Source organism: Triticum urartu, chromosome 7A, assembly GCF_056163025.1.
Source record: "Triticum urartu cultivar PI428250 chromosome 7A, HENAU_Tu73, whole genome shotgun sequence".
Taxonomy (NCBI): domain Eukaryota; kingdom Viridiplantae; phylum Streptophyta; class Magnoliopsida; order Poales; family Poaceae; genus Triticum; species Triticum urartu.
This window is the reverse complement of record NC_141879.1, coordinates 134,789,642-134,806,773: the sequence shown is the minus strand read 5'-3', so window position 1 is coordinate 134,806,773 and position 17,132 is coordinate 134,789,642. Positions and strand designations below refer to the sequence as shown.

At 47.3% G+C, this 17,132-nt stretch overlaps 2 protein-coding genes across 2 annotated transcripts; one reads left to right on the top strand and one right to left on the bottom strand.

The window, feature by feature from the left end:
* Nucleotides 1-310: 310 nt before the first annotated feature.
* LOC125525176 (sucrose synthase 1) lies at nt 311-4,626 on the top strand. The gene is made up of 15 exons (XM_048690192.2): nt 311-427; nt 763-883; nt 982-1,133; nt 1,223-1,415; nt 1,540-1,658; nt 1,751-1,967; nt 2,050-2,145; nt 2,255-2,428; nt 2,509-2,625; nt 2,709-2,875; nt 2,964-3,188; nt 3,341-3,659; nt 3,763-4,007; nt 4,093-4,231; nt 4,328-4,626. The coding sequence occupies exons 1-15, from the start codon at nt 333-335 to the stop codon at nt 4,373-4,375; spliced, it is 2,427 nt and encodes an 808-aa protein (XP_048546149.2). The 5' UTR covers nt 311-332; the 3' UTR covers nt 4,376-4,626.
* A 4,246-nt stretch (nt 4,627-8,872) lies between these two features.
* On the bottom strand, nt 8,873-10,761 carry LOC125526854 (patatin-like protein 3). The gene is made up of 4 exons (XM_087532184.1): nt 10,753-10,761; nt 9,515-10,010; nt 9,223-9,467; nt 8,873-8,893 (listed from the first exon to the last, which is right to left on the bottom strand). The coding sequence occupies exons 1-4, from the start codon at nt 10,759-10,761 to the stop codon at nt 8,873-8,875; spliced, it is 771 nt and encodes a 256-aa protein (XP_087388310.1).
* Between the last annotated feature and the right edge of the window lie 6,371 nt (nt 10,762-17,132).

Below are 17,132 nucleotides of genomic sequence, written 5' to 3'. Positions count from 1 at the left end.
CTTTTTTCTCTGTAGAAACATCTTCAGAGAACGACTGGTTTGGTGTGGAATCGGTGCTTGATTGAGTTAGGTGCAAGATTAATGCTCGCTTCCTTTCCGTTACTTTGATCTCTTCGATCTGCGAGATTTTACTAGTGTTGGCAAATGTTTCACCTCTGATTTAGTCTTGATTTCAAGTAGGAGTAGTATTTTTTTTCGTGCTGCAGTAATATGACTAGTGTTGATATCCTAGTGGCTGTTGACTTTGGTTCTTGGCAAGTACAGTAAATGTTTTGATTCTCCAAGGCTGAATGCTGATCTTTACCTTGCTCTGCAGTTTTGTGTCCTGAGCCATGGCTGCCAAGCTGACTCGCCTCCACAGCCTCAGGGAGCGCCTTGGTGCCACCTTCTCCTCCCACCCCAATGAGCTCATTGCACTCTTCTCCAGGTGAGGATCTCAAACCATGTCTACCTGTATGTGAAACAAACTAATCTCTGTTATGCCACCAAAACATGTTGACATGGTATAAATTTCGTCCCTATCTTTAATTAGTTTTTAGCACATCAAAATCAGCATTAGAAGGTGATGCATGCATATCTTTGGTACATCATAGATTCATAGTCAGGACTAGAGGAATTTGGTGATCATGTTGAAATGTTACATGTTCTTAGTATAATCTGGTAGTCAGGGTAGAGGTAGTGCTGCTTACATAGTTTCAGTCATAGGAAAAATATGAGGTGTAGCACTCTTTTCTTTTTTCTGAAAAATACCACTCTTTGCAGGTATGTTCACCAGGGCAAGGGCATGCTTCAGCGCCACCAGCTGCTTGCTGAGTTTGACGAACTGTTCGAATCCGACAAGGAGAAGTATGCGCCCTTTGAAGACATCCTCCGAGCTGCTCAGGTAACATAACATCGGCGACTTTCCTGCTCAAGTGCCTGCCAGTTGAAATTTTTTATATTCAAGGCGTTCTAATTCTCTCTTCCTTGATGTAAATATAGGAAGCAATTGTGCTGCCCCCATGGGTTGCACTTGCCATCAGGCCCAGGCCTGGTGTCTGGGACTACATTCGGGTGAATGTTAGTGAGCTCGCCGTTGAAGAGCTCACTGTTTCTGAGTACTTGGCATTCAAGGAACAGCTTGTCGATGAGCAGTAAGTTGCAGGATGAAATCTTAGCAGTTGTAGGTGAATTATACATTCTACTTGTAGTGAATAACCTTGTGCCTTTTCCTTGACAACAGTGCCAGCAGCAAGTTTGTGCTTGAGCTTGATTTTGAGCCTTTCAATGCCTCCTTCCCGCGCCCTTCCATGTCCAAGTCCATCGGAAACGGGGTGCAGTTCCTTAACCGTCACCTGTCTTCCAAGTTGTTCCAGGACAAGGAGAGCCTCTACCCACTGCTCAACTTCCTGAAAGCCCATAACTACAAGGGCACGGTAAGCTTCCAATACGTGGAACCTACCAAACTTGAATGCTTGAATTAACCTGACATCCTACAAAGAACTGCATAATGATTTGATCCATGTTCTCTTAGTAATAAAATGTCATTTTCAATTACAGACAATGATGTTGAACGACAGAATTCAGAGCCTTCGCGGTCTCCAGTCGGCCCTTAGGAAGGCAGAAGAGTATCTAGTTAGCATTCCTGAAGACACTCCCAGCTCTGAATTCAACCACAGGTTATTTCTATGCAACTTGCTCTTACGGTCATACCACATAGCTAAGGTTAAACTACTGCAAATGGAGTAGCTGCTTACGTTTTCAAGTGCAGGTTCCAAGAGCTTGGTTTGGAGAAGGGTTGGGGTGACACCGCAAAGCGTGTACACGACACCATCCATTTGCTTCTTGACCTTCTTGAGGCCCCTGATCCGGCCAGCTTGGAGAAGTTCCTTGGAACCATTCCAATGATGTTCAATGTTGTCATCCTGTCTCCCCATGGATACTTTGCTCAATCCAATGTGTTGGGATACCCTGATACCGGTGGCCAGGTAAAGCTGCTTGGAAGCAATTTTCTGTTAGCTAGTTTTTTCAGGCTTCTTAGTTCTGATCTGACAGGATATTGTTTGACAGGTTGTGTACATCTTGGATCAAGTCCGTGCTTTGGAGAATGAGATGCTTCTGAGGATTAAGCAGCAAGGCCTTGATATAACTCCCAAGATCCTCATTGTATGTTTGAGATAATAACAATGTTGGATGTTGCAATTTCTAAGACCTTGTTTGTCAGTGTGTTGTGACTAACTGGGTAAATGTGCCCAACCAATTTTATTTGATGCAGGTAACCAGGTTGTTGCCTGATGCTGTTGGAACCACATGTGGCCAGCGGCTGGAGAAGGTCATTGGAACTGAGCACACTGACATTCTCCGTGTTCCATTCAGAACTGAGAATGGGATCCTCCGTAAGTGGATCTCGCGTTTTGATGTCTGGCCATACCTGGAGACATACACCGAGGTAAACGCTTTATTCGAATAGCGTTCTACAGAGCTAAAACATAGTATCTGTATTCTGAGATCATGCATGTTTAATCACAGGATGTTGCAAACGAACTCATGAGAGAAATGCAGACCAAGCCTGATTTGATCATTGGCAACTACAGTGATGGTAACCTTGTGGCCACTCTGCTTGCCCATAAATTGGGAGTTACCCAGGTCGGTTTTGTTGTACTGTATACATCAGTCTTGTATTTTTGATTAGCTAAATTACTTATGATTTCTCTTGTACATGAATACAGTGCACCATTGCCCATGCCTTGGAGAAAACCAAGTACCCCAACTCAGACATCTACTTGGACAAATTCGACAGCCAGTATCACTTTTCATGCCAGTTCACAGCTGACCTGATTGCCATGAACCACACTGATTTCATCATCACCAGCACATTCCAGGAAATTGCCGGAAGGTAACATCTCTATATTTTCAGTAGAAACATTGTTGGCTGTGACAGTACCAGGACGTTTATCTGATGCTTCCCTCTTTTGTTTTTGCAGCAAAGATAGCGTGGGCCAATACGAGTCTCACATTGCTTTCACCCTCCCTGATCTGTACCGGGTTGTCCATGGGATTGACGTGTTTGATCCTAAGTTCAACATCGTCTCTCCTGGAGCAGACATGACTGTCTACTTCCCATACACTGAGACTGACAAGAGGCTCACCGCCTTCCACTCTGAAATTGAGGAGCTCCTGTACAGCGATGTTGAGAACGATGAACACAAGTGAGTACTCACCTCTATGTGATGTAATAACTAGCGCATTTCACCTGGTTTACAGTAGTGCCTTCAATTTTTTGAACAATTGCTTATGTTCTGCTGTATGGTGTACATGCTCTTCCATTCAAGTATAACCATTTTAAATCTGTTTTCTACAGATTTGTGTTGAAGGACAGGAACAAGCCAATCATCTTTTCAATGGCTCGTCTTGACCGTGTGAAGAACATGACTGGCTTGGTTGAGATGTACGGCAAGAATGCACATCTGAAGGATTTGGCGAACCTTGTGATTGTTGCTGGCGACCATGGCAAGGAGTCCAAGGATAGGGAGGAGCAGGCTGAGTTCAAGAGGATGTACAGTCTCATTGAGGAGTACAAGCTGAAGGGCCATATCCGTTGGATCTCTGCTCAGATGAACCGTGTTCGCAATGGTGAGCTGTACCGCTACATCTGTGACACCAAGGGAGCATTTGTGCAGGTATACCACCATGTCACTCCATATTCTTCTGTGATCAACATTTGGAAAAAATAAACAGCCTTGGGTTTGTACTGGACTAAACTCTTGTTTCAATTGTTTCTAGCCTGCATTCTATGAAGCTTTTGGCCTTACTGTCATTGAGGCCATGACATGTGGTCTGCCGACAATTGCGACATGCCACGGTGGCCCTGCTGAAATCATTGTGAATGGGGTGTCTGGTCTGCACATTGATCCTTACCACAGTGACAAGGCCGCAGATATCTTGGTCAACTTCTTTGAGAAGTGCAGCGAGGATCCAAGCTACTGGGACAAAATGTCTGAAGGAGGCCTGAAGAGAATTTATGAGAAGTATGCATTATAATTTTTGTCATGCCAGATAGTTCTAGGTTCTGCCCCTGAACAAATACTTATCCTACAATTTTTGAATGATCAGGTACACCTGGAAGCTGTACTCAGAGAGGCTGATGACCCTGACCGGTGTGTATGGATTCTGGAAGTACGTGAGCAACCTAGAGAGGCGTGAGACTCGCCGTTACCTTGAGATGTTCTACGCCCTGAAGTACCGCAGCCTGGTAAGTTATCTGACCGTCAAAGAGAAACATAGGCAACATATATCAGTGTCCACTTCGGCACACTCACTTATGATTTATATGTTCTCTTGAATCCAGGCTGCTGCAGTTCCATTGGCGGTTGACGGCGAGAACTCCGACAACTAGCCCGGTGCAATGGGGCATGAAGAGGCGCATTCAGCGGGAGGGTGAAGTGTCGGCTGCGTTATGATTTGTCTGCCGTAGTTTTCATTTGGTCTGGTCGTGGAGTGTGTTAATTTGTTGTCTCGGCACATTTGTGAGGTCCTGGGCAGTGCTCGCTGGTTCATGCCAGCCGCATTTGTTGCCTGGAATAAACGCCTGCCCATGGTGTTCCATCTTTCATCAGAGTTCAATGCAATGTTTCGTTGTCTGTCTCATTTCTCTGTCTTTCAAAATTATTTGATCACCCCTTCTGTCATGAATGAACCTGGTGTGTGTGTGGTTTTGGTCAAAGCTTCACTGATGTGTGCTGCACTGTGGAGTTTTTCTGAAGAATAGTGCCGGTCTTGGCAAGGACAAAACCAAATGCCAACAACCTATGCACTGTAACATTGGTTATGTGATCAAAGTTCTCCGGAAACTAAATACTACTTTGTAGTGTCAAAAACGCTTTTATATTATGGGATGGAGGGAGTACCTTAATGCAATTTGGGATAGTAAGTGCTCCAGAGTAGGGTTTCTCTTAAGCATAAAGCAGCTCTTGGCATGGGCACAACCAAGTGACACACAGCCTTTGGAATTGTTGTCGATGTCAGATGGAGAACTCAAAGAAAACTTCATGGTGCTCGTCGAGTACCGAGTCTCGATGGAGCAAAACTCAAGATCTGGCTTGTATTGGTTACAAAATGGCAATGGCCTTTTTTCAAGGTATTGTTTTTGGGTGAACTCAGACTTTTCTCAGGGTGAAAACCCAAGATCTTCAATCGAGCAAACGACAACGCTTGTGCATTGTTTTCTTTTTGAAGACGTTACTTTTGGAGAACCCTTTTTGTATTTTGAGTGTTGTCTTCGATGATGGTTAAAGGGTTGCTAATGCTAGTGATTCATCAACGTGGCACAATTTTTCTTTTCTGTCTTTTTATTTTTTTGGTTGTGTATCTTTATGCCTTTGGACATCTTGTTCGTACAGAATTCAGGTGTAATTAGTATCTTCATGATATTAATATATATTTTCTTTGTCAAAAGGAGGTGAGGGCAACATTTTAAGTTAATAAAAACGTCCTTCATAAAAAAAAGGAGGTGAGGGCATAAAATTTTTTTTTTGGCGATTGGCGTTGATCACAGTCAATTCAATTTCCGTTGGTAATCCACTCATAGCCTGCAAAATCTGATGGCGATGGAGATAGGAGGATCGGGATGTAAAGACATGCCGCTGAAGAGAAAGTTAGTCAGTTACCTAGGGTTTCCGTGTCCAGCGGATAAATCGCACACTCGCCTCCGGCGCCTCCGGGCCGTGCCGCCGCCGGCGCGCACACCGATTGGGTTCCTTGCCTGCACCTTTTTTTTTGTGTGTGGAGGAAACCTTGCCTGCACCTCTGCTACCGGTGGCGTCTCCCGTCCTCATCGCCGCTAGAGGTGGCCAGATTGGCAAGACAGAACGGGCCGGCCCACCAACTGAAGCACCCGCTAAAGCTCCAGGTTTTGGGAAAATTCTGAAAGCTTTCGGTGTTTATTTCTTTTTTCGGTTTTTTGGACGGTTGGAGTATCAACAAAGTTAGCTATGGACAAGAGGTGCGTGGAAGCTTACTATCCATATGCCACAGCCATGAATTGGTTTGGTTGCGAGGTCTTATGGGTTTCCCCTCTAGTCTATCCCAACTTGTTTGGGACTAAAGTCTTTGTTGTTATTTTTTGTATGGTTCTTATTCAGGTTTTTATTTTCTGTTTCTTTTTTCCATTTTATTTTTATGGTTCCTTTTTATTTCTTTTTTTATTATTCTTGTTTCTAAATGCATGAACGTTTTTTAATTCATGGGCTTCTCCAAATCCACGAACTTTCTTATAAATCCATGGACATTTTTCAAATTTGTGATCTTTTTTAAATTATTCATGAACCTTTTCCAAAATTAATGATTTTCTTTAAAATTCGTGAACTATTTTTTGCTAAACAATGGTCATTTTTAAAAATCCATGAACTTGGAAAAATATCCATGAACCTTATTTAAATTTGTGAACTTTTTTCATGTTCGTGCCTTTGTTTCATAATCGTCGAACTTTGTCCAAATTTCGGACTTCTTTAAAAAAAGTTGAACTTTTTTTTCAAAGTTGTGAACCTTTTCCCAAATTCATGATCTTTTTTTTTCAAATTTCATGATTTTCGTTTCAAATTAAAAAACATTTTTATTTTTTCTCCTTTTTCATGAATTTTTTTAAGTCAATGGTCGAATGGTCAACAGTTGACTATCAACCGGGAAGAGTGAGGAGGGAGCAAAAAGGAGGCATGCAAGTAGCGAGCGAGTGGGGATAGGAAACTATTTATTGGGCCGACCCGAATGAGCGCCGTTTGCCTTACTTGACACTACAGGCGCTGAGGCGGAGGACACATTCTGATGACCACTCTGTGTGGGGCATGTGCTCAGTGGCCGAGGGTGAACGTCCAAATTCCCAGGCGGCCCGCTTATCTTAAGCTGCTTTGTTCACTGTAAAGAGATTTTTTTGCAAGGAGAAAATGGAGGGCGGCGCTAGGCGCCAACCGGCTGTACGAGGGAAAGATCACCCCCACAAATGCCCTTGATTGCGGTCGTGTAAGCCGTTTGCTCAATGACGTCCATCGTCTCTCTCGCCATACGTATTTCCCACTGCATCTTCCTCCTACACGCTTTCCTCGTTGGCTCGAGCAGCGTCCGTTGCGGAACACGTCAGCTCCACTCGTTGCCGCACCGATGACTACCGCGGAAGCATTGCCGCCATTGTCCGAACATAACCGTGGCAACACACACACACAACACTGCTAGCCATGCCATAGAAGCGTTGTCGCATCACCTGGTCGGCTACGCTTGGCACACTGTAGTAGCACTAGCCACCTAAACTCACAACACTAGTTGCCCGTGGTCGCAAAAGCCATGGCCGCTGGTTAGAGCATCACCTCAGCCGCTCCCCAGCACAACAAATTCTTGCTCACTCACGGCACTGCTTGGCAAAGCTCGCAACAACCACACCATAGGTTCGCAGCAAAGCCCCACTATTCTCTCGGCCGCCATTCTAGCATCGATGGTGACCTCGTGGCAAACTCCAGCTCGCTTGCAGCACACCCGAACAAGCTCGCAACAACGCATGGGATGGTGTCCTCGCATCACCAGGTGTTCTCCCGTTGGAGAACTCTAGCGGTGAGTTTACAACATCGGCCTTGCAGTAGCGATGGGTGACGACTTACAACTCCGGAGACGACTCGCATCACTGGCGCCCCAACGGCTTGCAGCAGCGGTGTGTGGCGTCTTGTGGTAGCGATGCATGGCGGCTTGCGGGATCCAAACTGGGCCTACAAGTCAACACTAGTCTTTTCTGCACACTTTATCCTCACTCGTGTGCATCCCGGAAAAAGTTTCTACTTGGCCATCATCCTTAAATTGCTCCAAGCCAAGCACACTTAACATCGGAGTTCTCTGCGAATGAGCTCCTGAAAAAAGTCAATCATTCCTATTAAGTCAAGATCTCACTTACAACCCCACTCATTGAGGAGTACAAACTGAAGGGCCATATCCGTTGGATCTCCGCTCAGATGAACCGTGTTCGCAATGATGAGCTGTACCGCTGCATCTGTGATACCAAGGGTGTGTAATTTGATGTCTCCAGCACATTAGCGAGGTCTTGGGCAGTGCTTGCGGGTTCCTGCTAACCGCATTTGTTTCCTTGAATAAACGCCTGTCGATGGTGTTCATCTTTCATCAAAGTTCAATGCATTGTTTCGTTGTCCTTTTCACTCCCCTGTCCATCTTCGAAGTTGGATGATCACTCCTTTAATCATGAATGAACCTGGTGAGTGTGTGCGTATGCGTGGTAACATGGTTATTTGATCAAAGCTTCATAGAAAACTGACACTTCTAAATGCAGTTTGGCACAACAAGTACTGGACTGTGGAGTTTCTCTGAAGAATAGTGCAACACTTGGTAAGGACAAAACCAAATGCGATCAACATCTTAGATGCAATTCGGTATAAGAAGGCAAGAACTCAAAGAAAGCTTCATGTACAGAAGCGGCATGACATTTTGGGGATCGGCATAGCACACAAGTCGATTCGAAGTTTCGTTGGTAAGGCAACAAACTAAAGCAGATGGCAACGGAGGTGGTCGAACCGGGAGGTAAAGAGATCAAATAAATTAGTTACCTAGGTTCTTGGGGCCAGCGAATAGATCGTCCACTGGCATCCTTCGCATCTGGGTCATGCCGCGGTCTTCATCGCTGGCAAGCACACCACTGGGATCCCCTGCCTCTCGCCGGTGGCGGAGTCTCCCGTCCTCATTGTTTTGTGTGCCTTCGTCGTCGCTAGAGGTGGCCTGGTTGACGAGACAGATGGCATCGAGCACGGCAACAACCCTCAGAGACAGGCCCAAGCTTTTCCGACGGCCACTTTTGTTGTGTGTGTGTTGAGTGAATTGCAAAAAACCACCAGATTTGGGGCTTCATCTACGGAAAACCACCAGGTCCCTAATCATTTGTAAAAAACACCGCACATTCAGTAAACATTTTGGTTGTGTGTGTGTTGAGTGAATTGCAAAAAACCACCAGATTTGGGGCTTCATCTACGGAAAACCACCAGGTCCCTAATCATTTGTAAAAAACACCGCACATTCAATAAACATTTTGCAGTTTGCACTGAACAGGTGATTTAGCTCATTTAATCACTTTCTGACATATGGGGCCGGACTGTAAGGAGCTGACTTGGCAAAATAATCACACACAGACCCCTAATAGATTTTAAAAAAAGCAATCAACCTCCTGGACCATGCGAGGTGAAGCTCTGTGGCTATGCTGACCTGGATGCACACGTAGTTGCGGCCGCAGGTGTGGCCGAACGCCATGGCGACGGCCTGGTTGACCATGTCGGCGACGCCCTCGGCGGTGAGGCGGACCATTTCGGCGGGGGACGGCGAGCGCGGGGGGATCGGTGTGCGCCAGCCGGCGGACGGGGTAGCGGAGCCGAAGGCCGTGCCGCCGGAGGAGGACCCGGAGCGGATGGAGACGACGAGCAGGTCGTCGACGCGGCGGCGAGGGGGAACTCCTGCTTGTTGTGCAGCACGTGCGTGATGGCCGCCGCGGCGGGGTTGCCCATGGCTGCCACGCCACCGGCCGCAGCGGCGATGGCCGTAAGGCCGTTCACGGAGTGGACCGCGGCCGCAGCCGAGCCACCGGCGCAGGTGGCCGCGCAGACGTCTCGGAGGCGGAAGTCGAAGCTGTTGCTCTCGACGGCGTCGGCGCGGGAGGAGAGGAACGGCACGCCCGTGGTCAGGTCGTAGCACGGCACCAGCAGCGGCGCCATCGTGTCCCTCAGCGTCGCATCGCCGAACACCCGGCGGAGCGACGATGAGGACGAGGACGCCGACAACGACGACTTGTCCGACGACCTCTCCCTGCGCCGGAACAGCGCGGCCCACCTCCCGCGCCATCCACCTCCACCTCTGGCCCACCCGCCCTTCCCGAGGCTCACCGCCACGAACGCCAGCGCGTCCGCGGCCGTATACTTCGTGGGGGAGGGGACGCGTTGACCTCGTTCGCCTGCCCTCTGCCCAGCGGCAGAAGCATCCAAGCCGTGTCGTGAGGACGACTGGACACATCACCAGGGCGCACCATGCTGGGCAGGTCGGCCACCGCGACGCGCCTTGTCGGCCGGTGTGCCCCCCTGCCGCTGCGCGCGAGGAAGGAGATGCCCTTCGTGGGGGAGGGGGAGGGGGAGGGGCTTGATTGCTTTTTTTTTAAGATTCAGGGAGGTATATGTCAATTTGTTGCCAAATCAGCTCCTTACATTGCGGCCCCATTTGTCAGAAAGTGGTTAAACGGGCTAAAGCACCTAATCAGTGCTTTTTGCAAAAAGTTTACTGAATGCGCGGTGATTTTTGCAAATGATTAGCGACCTGGTGGTTTTCCGTAGATGAAGCCCCAAATGTGGTGGTTTTTTGCAATTCACTCGTGTGTGTTGGAGGGCCTGCTTATCTTATGCTGCTTTCTCGCCGAAGCTTATCTCACGGTGCTAAGGTCAACTCTAGCCGATCCCCTAAAAAATAGAGAAGGATCCGGCCGAGTAAATCTTAGTAGAATATATTTACTTTATTAATTTTTGATCGGTTCTATCCGATCCTCTAAATTTAGCAGAGTAAAGCTTACAGTTAGCTTATGCATTTCGTCGAAACATTTGGCATGCACGCTCCGGCGGCGACAGGACGGACAAGGCGAAACCATGGCATGTGAAGCTGCGGTTGGTTGTGCCCAAGGAGGGACTGTTGGTGTCACGGCCGACAGGCACGAAGCACGATAGGAGTTCGTCGTGCGGCGTGGTTGCGCCTGAGTACCTGACACATCGTTCTTGCCGTCGAGCTTGAGACACGACCGCTAACCGGGCATACGAGGATTGCTGTGGTCCGGGGCTTTGAAATCCATCCGGGAGGAGAGCGGCGGCAAGCCCGGAGGCGGGGTCATCCCTGGTCGTCCCCGGCCCAAGCGCGCCGCGCAAGGCGCAGTCAGGGCGGTCCGTTTGATGTCGTCTTGTAGATAGCCCAGGTTAAATTTCCCCTGCCAAAAAGACGGGACACCGTATCTGCTCCGGTGCTTCCCTGGGCTGAACGCAAGGTGGAAAAACACATTGACGGCTAGGATAAACCAAACACGGTTCATAACGAGGGGCATGATTGTCTTTGTTGCCCTCGCATATAGCCGTCGAGGAGCCCTAGGAGGCCCGTACGGGCCCGGTTAGATCGTATGCCCGGTCATATACGTATTTGTATATGGTGCGTTTCGTTCACGCGTGCAGCCGCCCGCGCGTGGGGCAACATGTGTCACGGGTAGTTGCCAAAACTGTCCCATCATATAAATGTGGACGGCAACCATCTCCGGCCGCATCGCCCACCATTCCCCCCTCCCCGCCGCATCGTCTCCCTCTCTCCACTCCCCACTCCCTTTCCTCTCCAACCTCCTCGTCTCCCTCTCCCCAACCGCATCCTCTCCATCGCCATGGCGGACGCAGGAGGCGAGTGCCCCGATTGGGGTGCAGATCTGGTGGAGCAGGCGCGGCAGGTCGCTGCGGGCACCTTTGTGAGGGGATGTGCCGGCGTCCAGCGCGGTGCTCCCCCCGCTACAGATCTGGAGAAGGTGGGGGCGGGCTGCAGCGGCGCAGTCCAGCCAGATACGCCCGCTCTAGCGATCTCCGGCGAGGCGTAGAAGGTGGAGGCAGGCTCTGGCGAGGCGCAGAAGGTGGAGGCGGGCTCTGACGAGGCGCACGAGGTGGAGAAGGTAGAGGCCGGCTCTGGTGAGGAGCAGGTGGAGTAGAAGGTATCTGCTTATTCCTTTTAGTTGGTAGTTTTTAGATTCTAGGGTTTTTGGCCAGAAGTTTCTTGGGTTAGATTTGTTGGATGTAGGGTTTTCTCTGCATTAAGGTTTTTCTGTATTTGATTCGTGCAAGAATGGTGGACCACATATGATTATTAGATTAGGTTAGAAGTAGTCGGATTAAGAGATATTTTTTTTTCAGATGCTTATTAGATTAGTAGTGGAATTTTTGCTTTTAGATTTTAATTAGTATGAGGTTGAACACCTTATTTAAGGGGAAATTTAAGGTCACATAGACCATATATGATTATTAGATCTGTAGTTCAATGCTGCATACATATATGATTATTTGATTTGATCCGTGGTTCAATGATACTGGATGGAAACATATTTGATTTGGAATGCATTAATTTTGATGTGCCAATGAATTGATTTAGATGATACAAGATTCATCTATGGTATAATTTGTTTTTGTCTAGGTAAGTAATGAAATTTTAGATTTTGTTGGAGATGTATACATTTATAGTTAAAGTTGTACCTAATTAACTACTGCATTATGTTAATATGTGTAAGAGCTTTGCTGCATTATCCCAAAAAATGCTTTGGTACATCTTAATTATTCTTTTGTGTAGGTTTCCTGTAATTAGAAAGTTTTCCAGAATATGTATTTATATTAGCTATGTTGTTCAGATTGTGTGCATGAAAATGGAAAATGCAAGTATGATCATAGTTTGGATAAGCTGATCAATGTGTCTGTGTGCATATTAAAATTTGTAGTTGGCTTCTGTAATTAGTAGCAATGGATGTAATTTCATATTTAGGAGGCTAAGAGATAACTCACTATACAATTGTAGAAGGATGGCCTCAAAAACAGTAACATGTCCTTAAAATATTGTCCTTGTACAAAATTTTATAAAGCAAATGTTGTAGGCAGGCCTATTGTCCAGCCTCATAAAATTAACCCGACCAGAGATTTTCCTCTTGTGAAAATACTTATGATGAATTACAAAAATATGCAGCTGGGATGTCACCATTGTATAACTATGAAGTAAACATTCCAAGGCAGGATCCTAGCAACAAAATATACTATATGTTTTCATTAAGTAGTGTGGGGGAAATTCCCTCAAAAGAAAAGTGTTGGGTTAATCCAAGGAATGTCAAAAATCCAGTTTGGATTTTCATTAGCATTTATAAAGGAAAGCATTTGTCTGTTGATTGATTGCTTAAATTCTGTATTTATAAGGAAAACATTTATTTGTATGTACATGTCAATGAACTTGTATGTTGATAACCCTACTATTTAAGATGTAGATAGTTTAATATATAGTCTATCAATTAGTTGTTGAAATGTACATACCATGTGTAACCAGTGCACATTTTCAATATAGATTGGAGCTTTCCATCATTATGCAAAAACAAATTGTTTAGGTAGCTTTATTTGTTTATCTGTAGGTTTCATATTAAATTATTTTGCATTGGAAAATATATTGATAATATTGGTCACTTGCAACATACCAATGTGGTTCACATTCACAATTTTGTTTTTAATGACATTCTTTGAACTGCAATTCAATTCATTGTAATTGATGTGCTTGTTTGACAATATAGCAGGAGGAGGATCTTGTGGACAACAAGAGGAAGTGAGACAAGACTGGGTTCTAACCATATGATAGTGATGAAGATGAGCCATACGAGGTAAGGCCTAGTTGAAATGTTATTTGTGCATTGAGTTAGTCTTACGTGTTTATAGTATTTAAATGCATAATGTATTAATGTCAGTCATTAATGTGTGCAGTATGAAGCCGTGTGAGTTTAAACTGGCCAGGATTCTATCTCCAGCAGACTTGGCGTCTACGTACATGGTTTTCTCGTGCAAAATCGTATCTAAACGGATTACTGCTGCTCCCAAGTAAATCACCGGCAACGTCGCAATATGGGTCTTATCTGTCACGTGTTTAGGCAACCGGCCAAAGGTACTAACTAATTCTTTAATTAAGCCGATAGTTGGAGAATGCACGAGGCCATGTAACATGCACTGGCGATTGCAAATCTGGCTAGCTTTGTACGTTCATGTTGTGCGAGGGAGAGAGAGGAGAATGAGCTGGGCACCTCAGGTGCTGCTGCTGTATTGACTGTGTATAAATAGGTTACAAGCGCAAGCAAGGGCGCAGTGTACAAGGGCGACGTGCACCAGGGAGTGCGGATCGTGCGCTAGAGCACGTCCTGTCTAGACTACATGGACAGACCAGGTGGTTTCTGCTGATACCCCGCCGCAGCTGAAGCGTCCGGAGGGCGGATGCACAAGCTGGAACGAAACTCCTGAAAAGCTAGCGCAGGCAGCCCTTTGGTCATGATGTCCGCAAACTGCTGCGTCATGGGAACGTGGAGGACGCGCAGCTCGCCGAGAGCAACCTTCTGGCGCACAAAGTGGATGTCATGCTCGATGTGCTTCGTGCGGCGATGGTGCACGGGATTAGCCGCCATGTAGACCGAGGAAACGTTGTCGCAGTAGACCATAGTTGCTTTGGACAGCGGTGCGTGGAGCTCGCCGAGGAGTTGGCGAATCCAGCATCATTCAGCGACGGCGTTGGTGACTGCGCGGTAGTCGACCTCGGCGCTGGACCGCGAGACAGTGGGCTGTCGTTTGGACGACCAGGAGATGAGGGAGTCGCCGAGGAAGACAGCATAGCCCGACGTCGACCTCCTCGTGTCCGGGCACTCGGCCCAATCTGCGTTGGAGTAGGCAACAAGGCCGAGGGAGCGCGATCGGCCGATGTGCAGGCCATGCGTCTAGGAGCCGCGGACGTAACAATGAATGCGTTTGACGAGCGCGAGGTGCTGTGCGCGCGGGTCATGCATGGAGAGGCACGCCTGCTGCACGGCATACGCCAGGTCGGGCCTGGTCATGCTGAGATACTGCAGCACACCGACGATGCTGCGGTAGTCCAAGGGGTCGTCCACTGGCGCTCCGGCGTCGCCGGAGAGCTTGCTGTGTGTGTCCACATGAGTGCTGACCGGCTTGCAGCTAGTCATGTTGGCGCGGTCCAAGAGCTCGTCTGCGTACTTGCCCTGGGAGAGGAAGAAGCCTGTACGGTCGCGCGTGACCTGAATCCCGAGGAAGAAATGCAGAGGGCCGAGGTCCTTCAGCGAGAACTCGGCGAGGAGCTGGCGCTGAAGGTGGTGCAGAAGCGCGGACGTCGAGGCCGTGAGGACGATGTCGTCCACGTACAGAAGAAGGCACGCCACTTGGTCACCATGACGCAGGATGAATAGGGAGGGGTCCCCACGCGCCGCCACGAAGCCGATCGATCGGAGGAAGGCGGTGAAGCGGTCGAACTAGGCTCGAGGTGCCTACCGTAGTCCATAGAGGGACCGGTCGAGCAGGCAGAGGTGGTCGGGCCGGCGAGCGTCGACGAAGCCTGCTGGTTGCTGGCAGTAGACGCGTTCGGTGAGGAAGCCCTGGAGGAACACGTTGTTCACGTCCATCTAGTGGATGGGCCAGTCCCGTGTAGCAGCGATGGCGAGCACGACGCAGATGGTAGCTGACTTGACCACCAGCGAGAATGTTCCGTCGAAGTCGACGCCTGATACGTCTCCAACGTATCTATAATTTTTGATTGCTCCATGCTATATTATCTACTGTTTTGGACATTATTGGGCTTTATTATCCACTTTTATATTATTTTTTGGGACTAACCTATTAACCGGAGGCCCAGCCCAGAATTGCTGTTTTTTTGCCTGTTTTAGGGTTTCGAAGAAAAGGAATATCAAACGGAGTCCAAACGGAATGAAACCTTCGGGAACGTGATTTTCTCAACGAATAAGACCAGAGAGACTTGGACCCTACGTCAAGAAAGGAAACAGGAGGCCACGAGGTAGGGAGGCACGCCCACCCCCACCAAGCGCGCCCTCCACCCTTGTGGGCCCCCTGTTGCTCCACCGACGTACTTCTTCCTCCTATATATATATCCACGTACCCCAAACGATCAGAGACAGAGCCAAAATCCTAATTCCATCGCCGTAACTTTCTGTATCCACGAGATCCCATCTTGGGGCCTGTTCCGAAGCTCCGCCGGAGGGGGCATCGATCACGGAGGGCTTCTACATCAACACCATAGCCTCTCCGATGAACTGTGAGTAGTTTATCTCAGACTTACGGGTCCATAGTTAGTAGCTAGATGGCTTCTTCTCTCTTTTTGGATCTCAATACAATGTTCTCCCCCTCTCTTGTGGAGATCTATACGATGTAATCTTCTTTTTGCGGTGTGTTTGTTGAGACCGATGAATTGTGGGTTTACGATCAAGTCTATCTATGAATAATATTTGAATCTTCTCTGAATTCTTTTATGTATGATTGGTTATCTTTGCAAGTCTCTTTGAATTATGAGTTTGGTTTGGCCTACTAGATTGATCTTTCTTGCAATGGGAGTAGTGCTTAGCTTTGGGTTCAATCTTGCGGTGTCCTTTCCTGGTGACAGTAAGGGCAGCAAGGCACGTATTGTATTGTTTCCATCAAGGATAACAAGATGGGGTTTTCTTCATATTGCATGAGTATATCCCTCTACATCATGTCATCTTGCTTAAGGCGTTACTCTGTTTTTAACTTAATACTCTAGATGCATGCTGGATAGCGGTCGATGAGTGGAGTAATAGTAGTAGTTGCAGGCAGGAGTCGGTCTACTTGTCTCGGACGTGATGCCTATATACATGATCATACCTAGATATTCTCATAACTATGCTCAATTCTGTCAATTGCTCAACAGTAATTTGTTCATCCACCGTAGAATACTTATGCTCTTGAGAGAAGCCACTAGTGAAACCTATGGCCCTCGGGTCTATCTTTATCATATTGATCTCCTACTACTTAGTTATTTTCTTTGCTATTTACTTTGCCTTTATTTTAATTTGCATCTTTTATCATAAAAATATCAAAAATCTTATCTTATCATATCTATCAGATCTCACTCTTGTAAGTGGCCCTATAGGGATTGACAACCCCTATTTGCGTTGGTTGCGAGGATTTATTTGTTTTGTGCAGGTGCGAGGGACCCGCGCGTAGCCTCCTACTGGATTGATACCTTGGTTCTCAAAAACAGAGGGAAATACTTACGCTACTTTGCTGTATCATCCCTTCCTCTTCGGGGAAAACCAACGTAGTGCTCAAGAGGTAGTAAGAAGGATTTCTGGCGCCGTTGCTGGGGAGCTCTACGCAAAAGTCAACATACCAAGTACCCATCACATACCCTTATCTCCCGCATTACATTATTTGCCATTTGCCTCTTGTTTTCCTCTCCCCCCACTTCACCCTTGCCGTTTTATTCGCCCTCTCTCTCTATCCTCCCTCTCTTTCTCTATTTGTCTCTTTTTGCCCGCTTGCTTTTTGTTTGCTTGTGTGTTAGTTTGCTTG

Bases quoted from the DNA above. Each gene is read 5' to 3' on its own strand.
- LOC125526854 (XM_087532184.1), bottom strand. The intron at 9,468-9,514 runs GCAACCCCGCCG...CACAACAAGCAG, and splicing joins CGGTGGCGTGGCAGCCATGG to GAGTTCCCCCTCGCCGCCGC. The intron at 8,894-9,222 runs GTCAGCATAGCC...ACAAATGATTAG, and splicing joins GCAACTACGTGTGCATCCAG to GGACCTGGTGGTTTTCCGTA.
- LOC125525176 (XM_048690192.2), top strand. From the start codon at position 333: ATGGCTGCCAAGCTGACTCGCCTCCACAGCCTCAGGGAGCGCCTTGGT. The intron at 2,429-2,508 runs GTAAACGCTTTA...GTTTAATCACAG, and splicing joins ACCTGGAGACATACACCGAG to GATGTTGCAAACGAACTCAT. The intron at 2,626-2,708 runs GTCGGTTTTGTT...ACATGAATACAG, and splicing joins ATAAATTGGGAGTTACCCAG to TGCACCATTGCCCATGCCTT.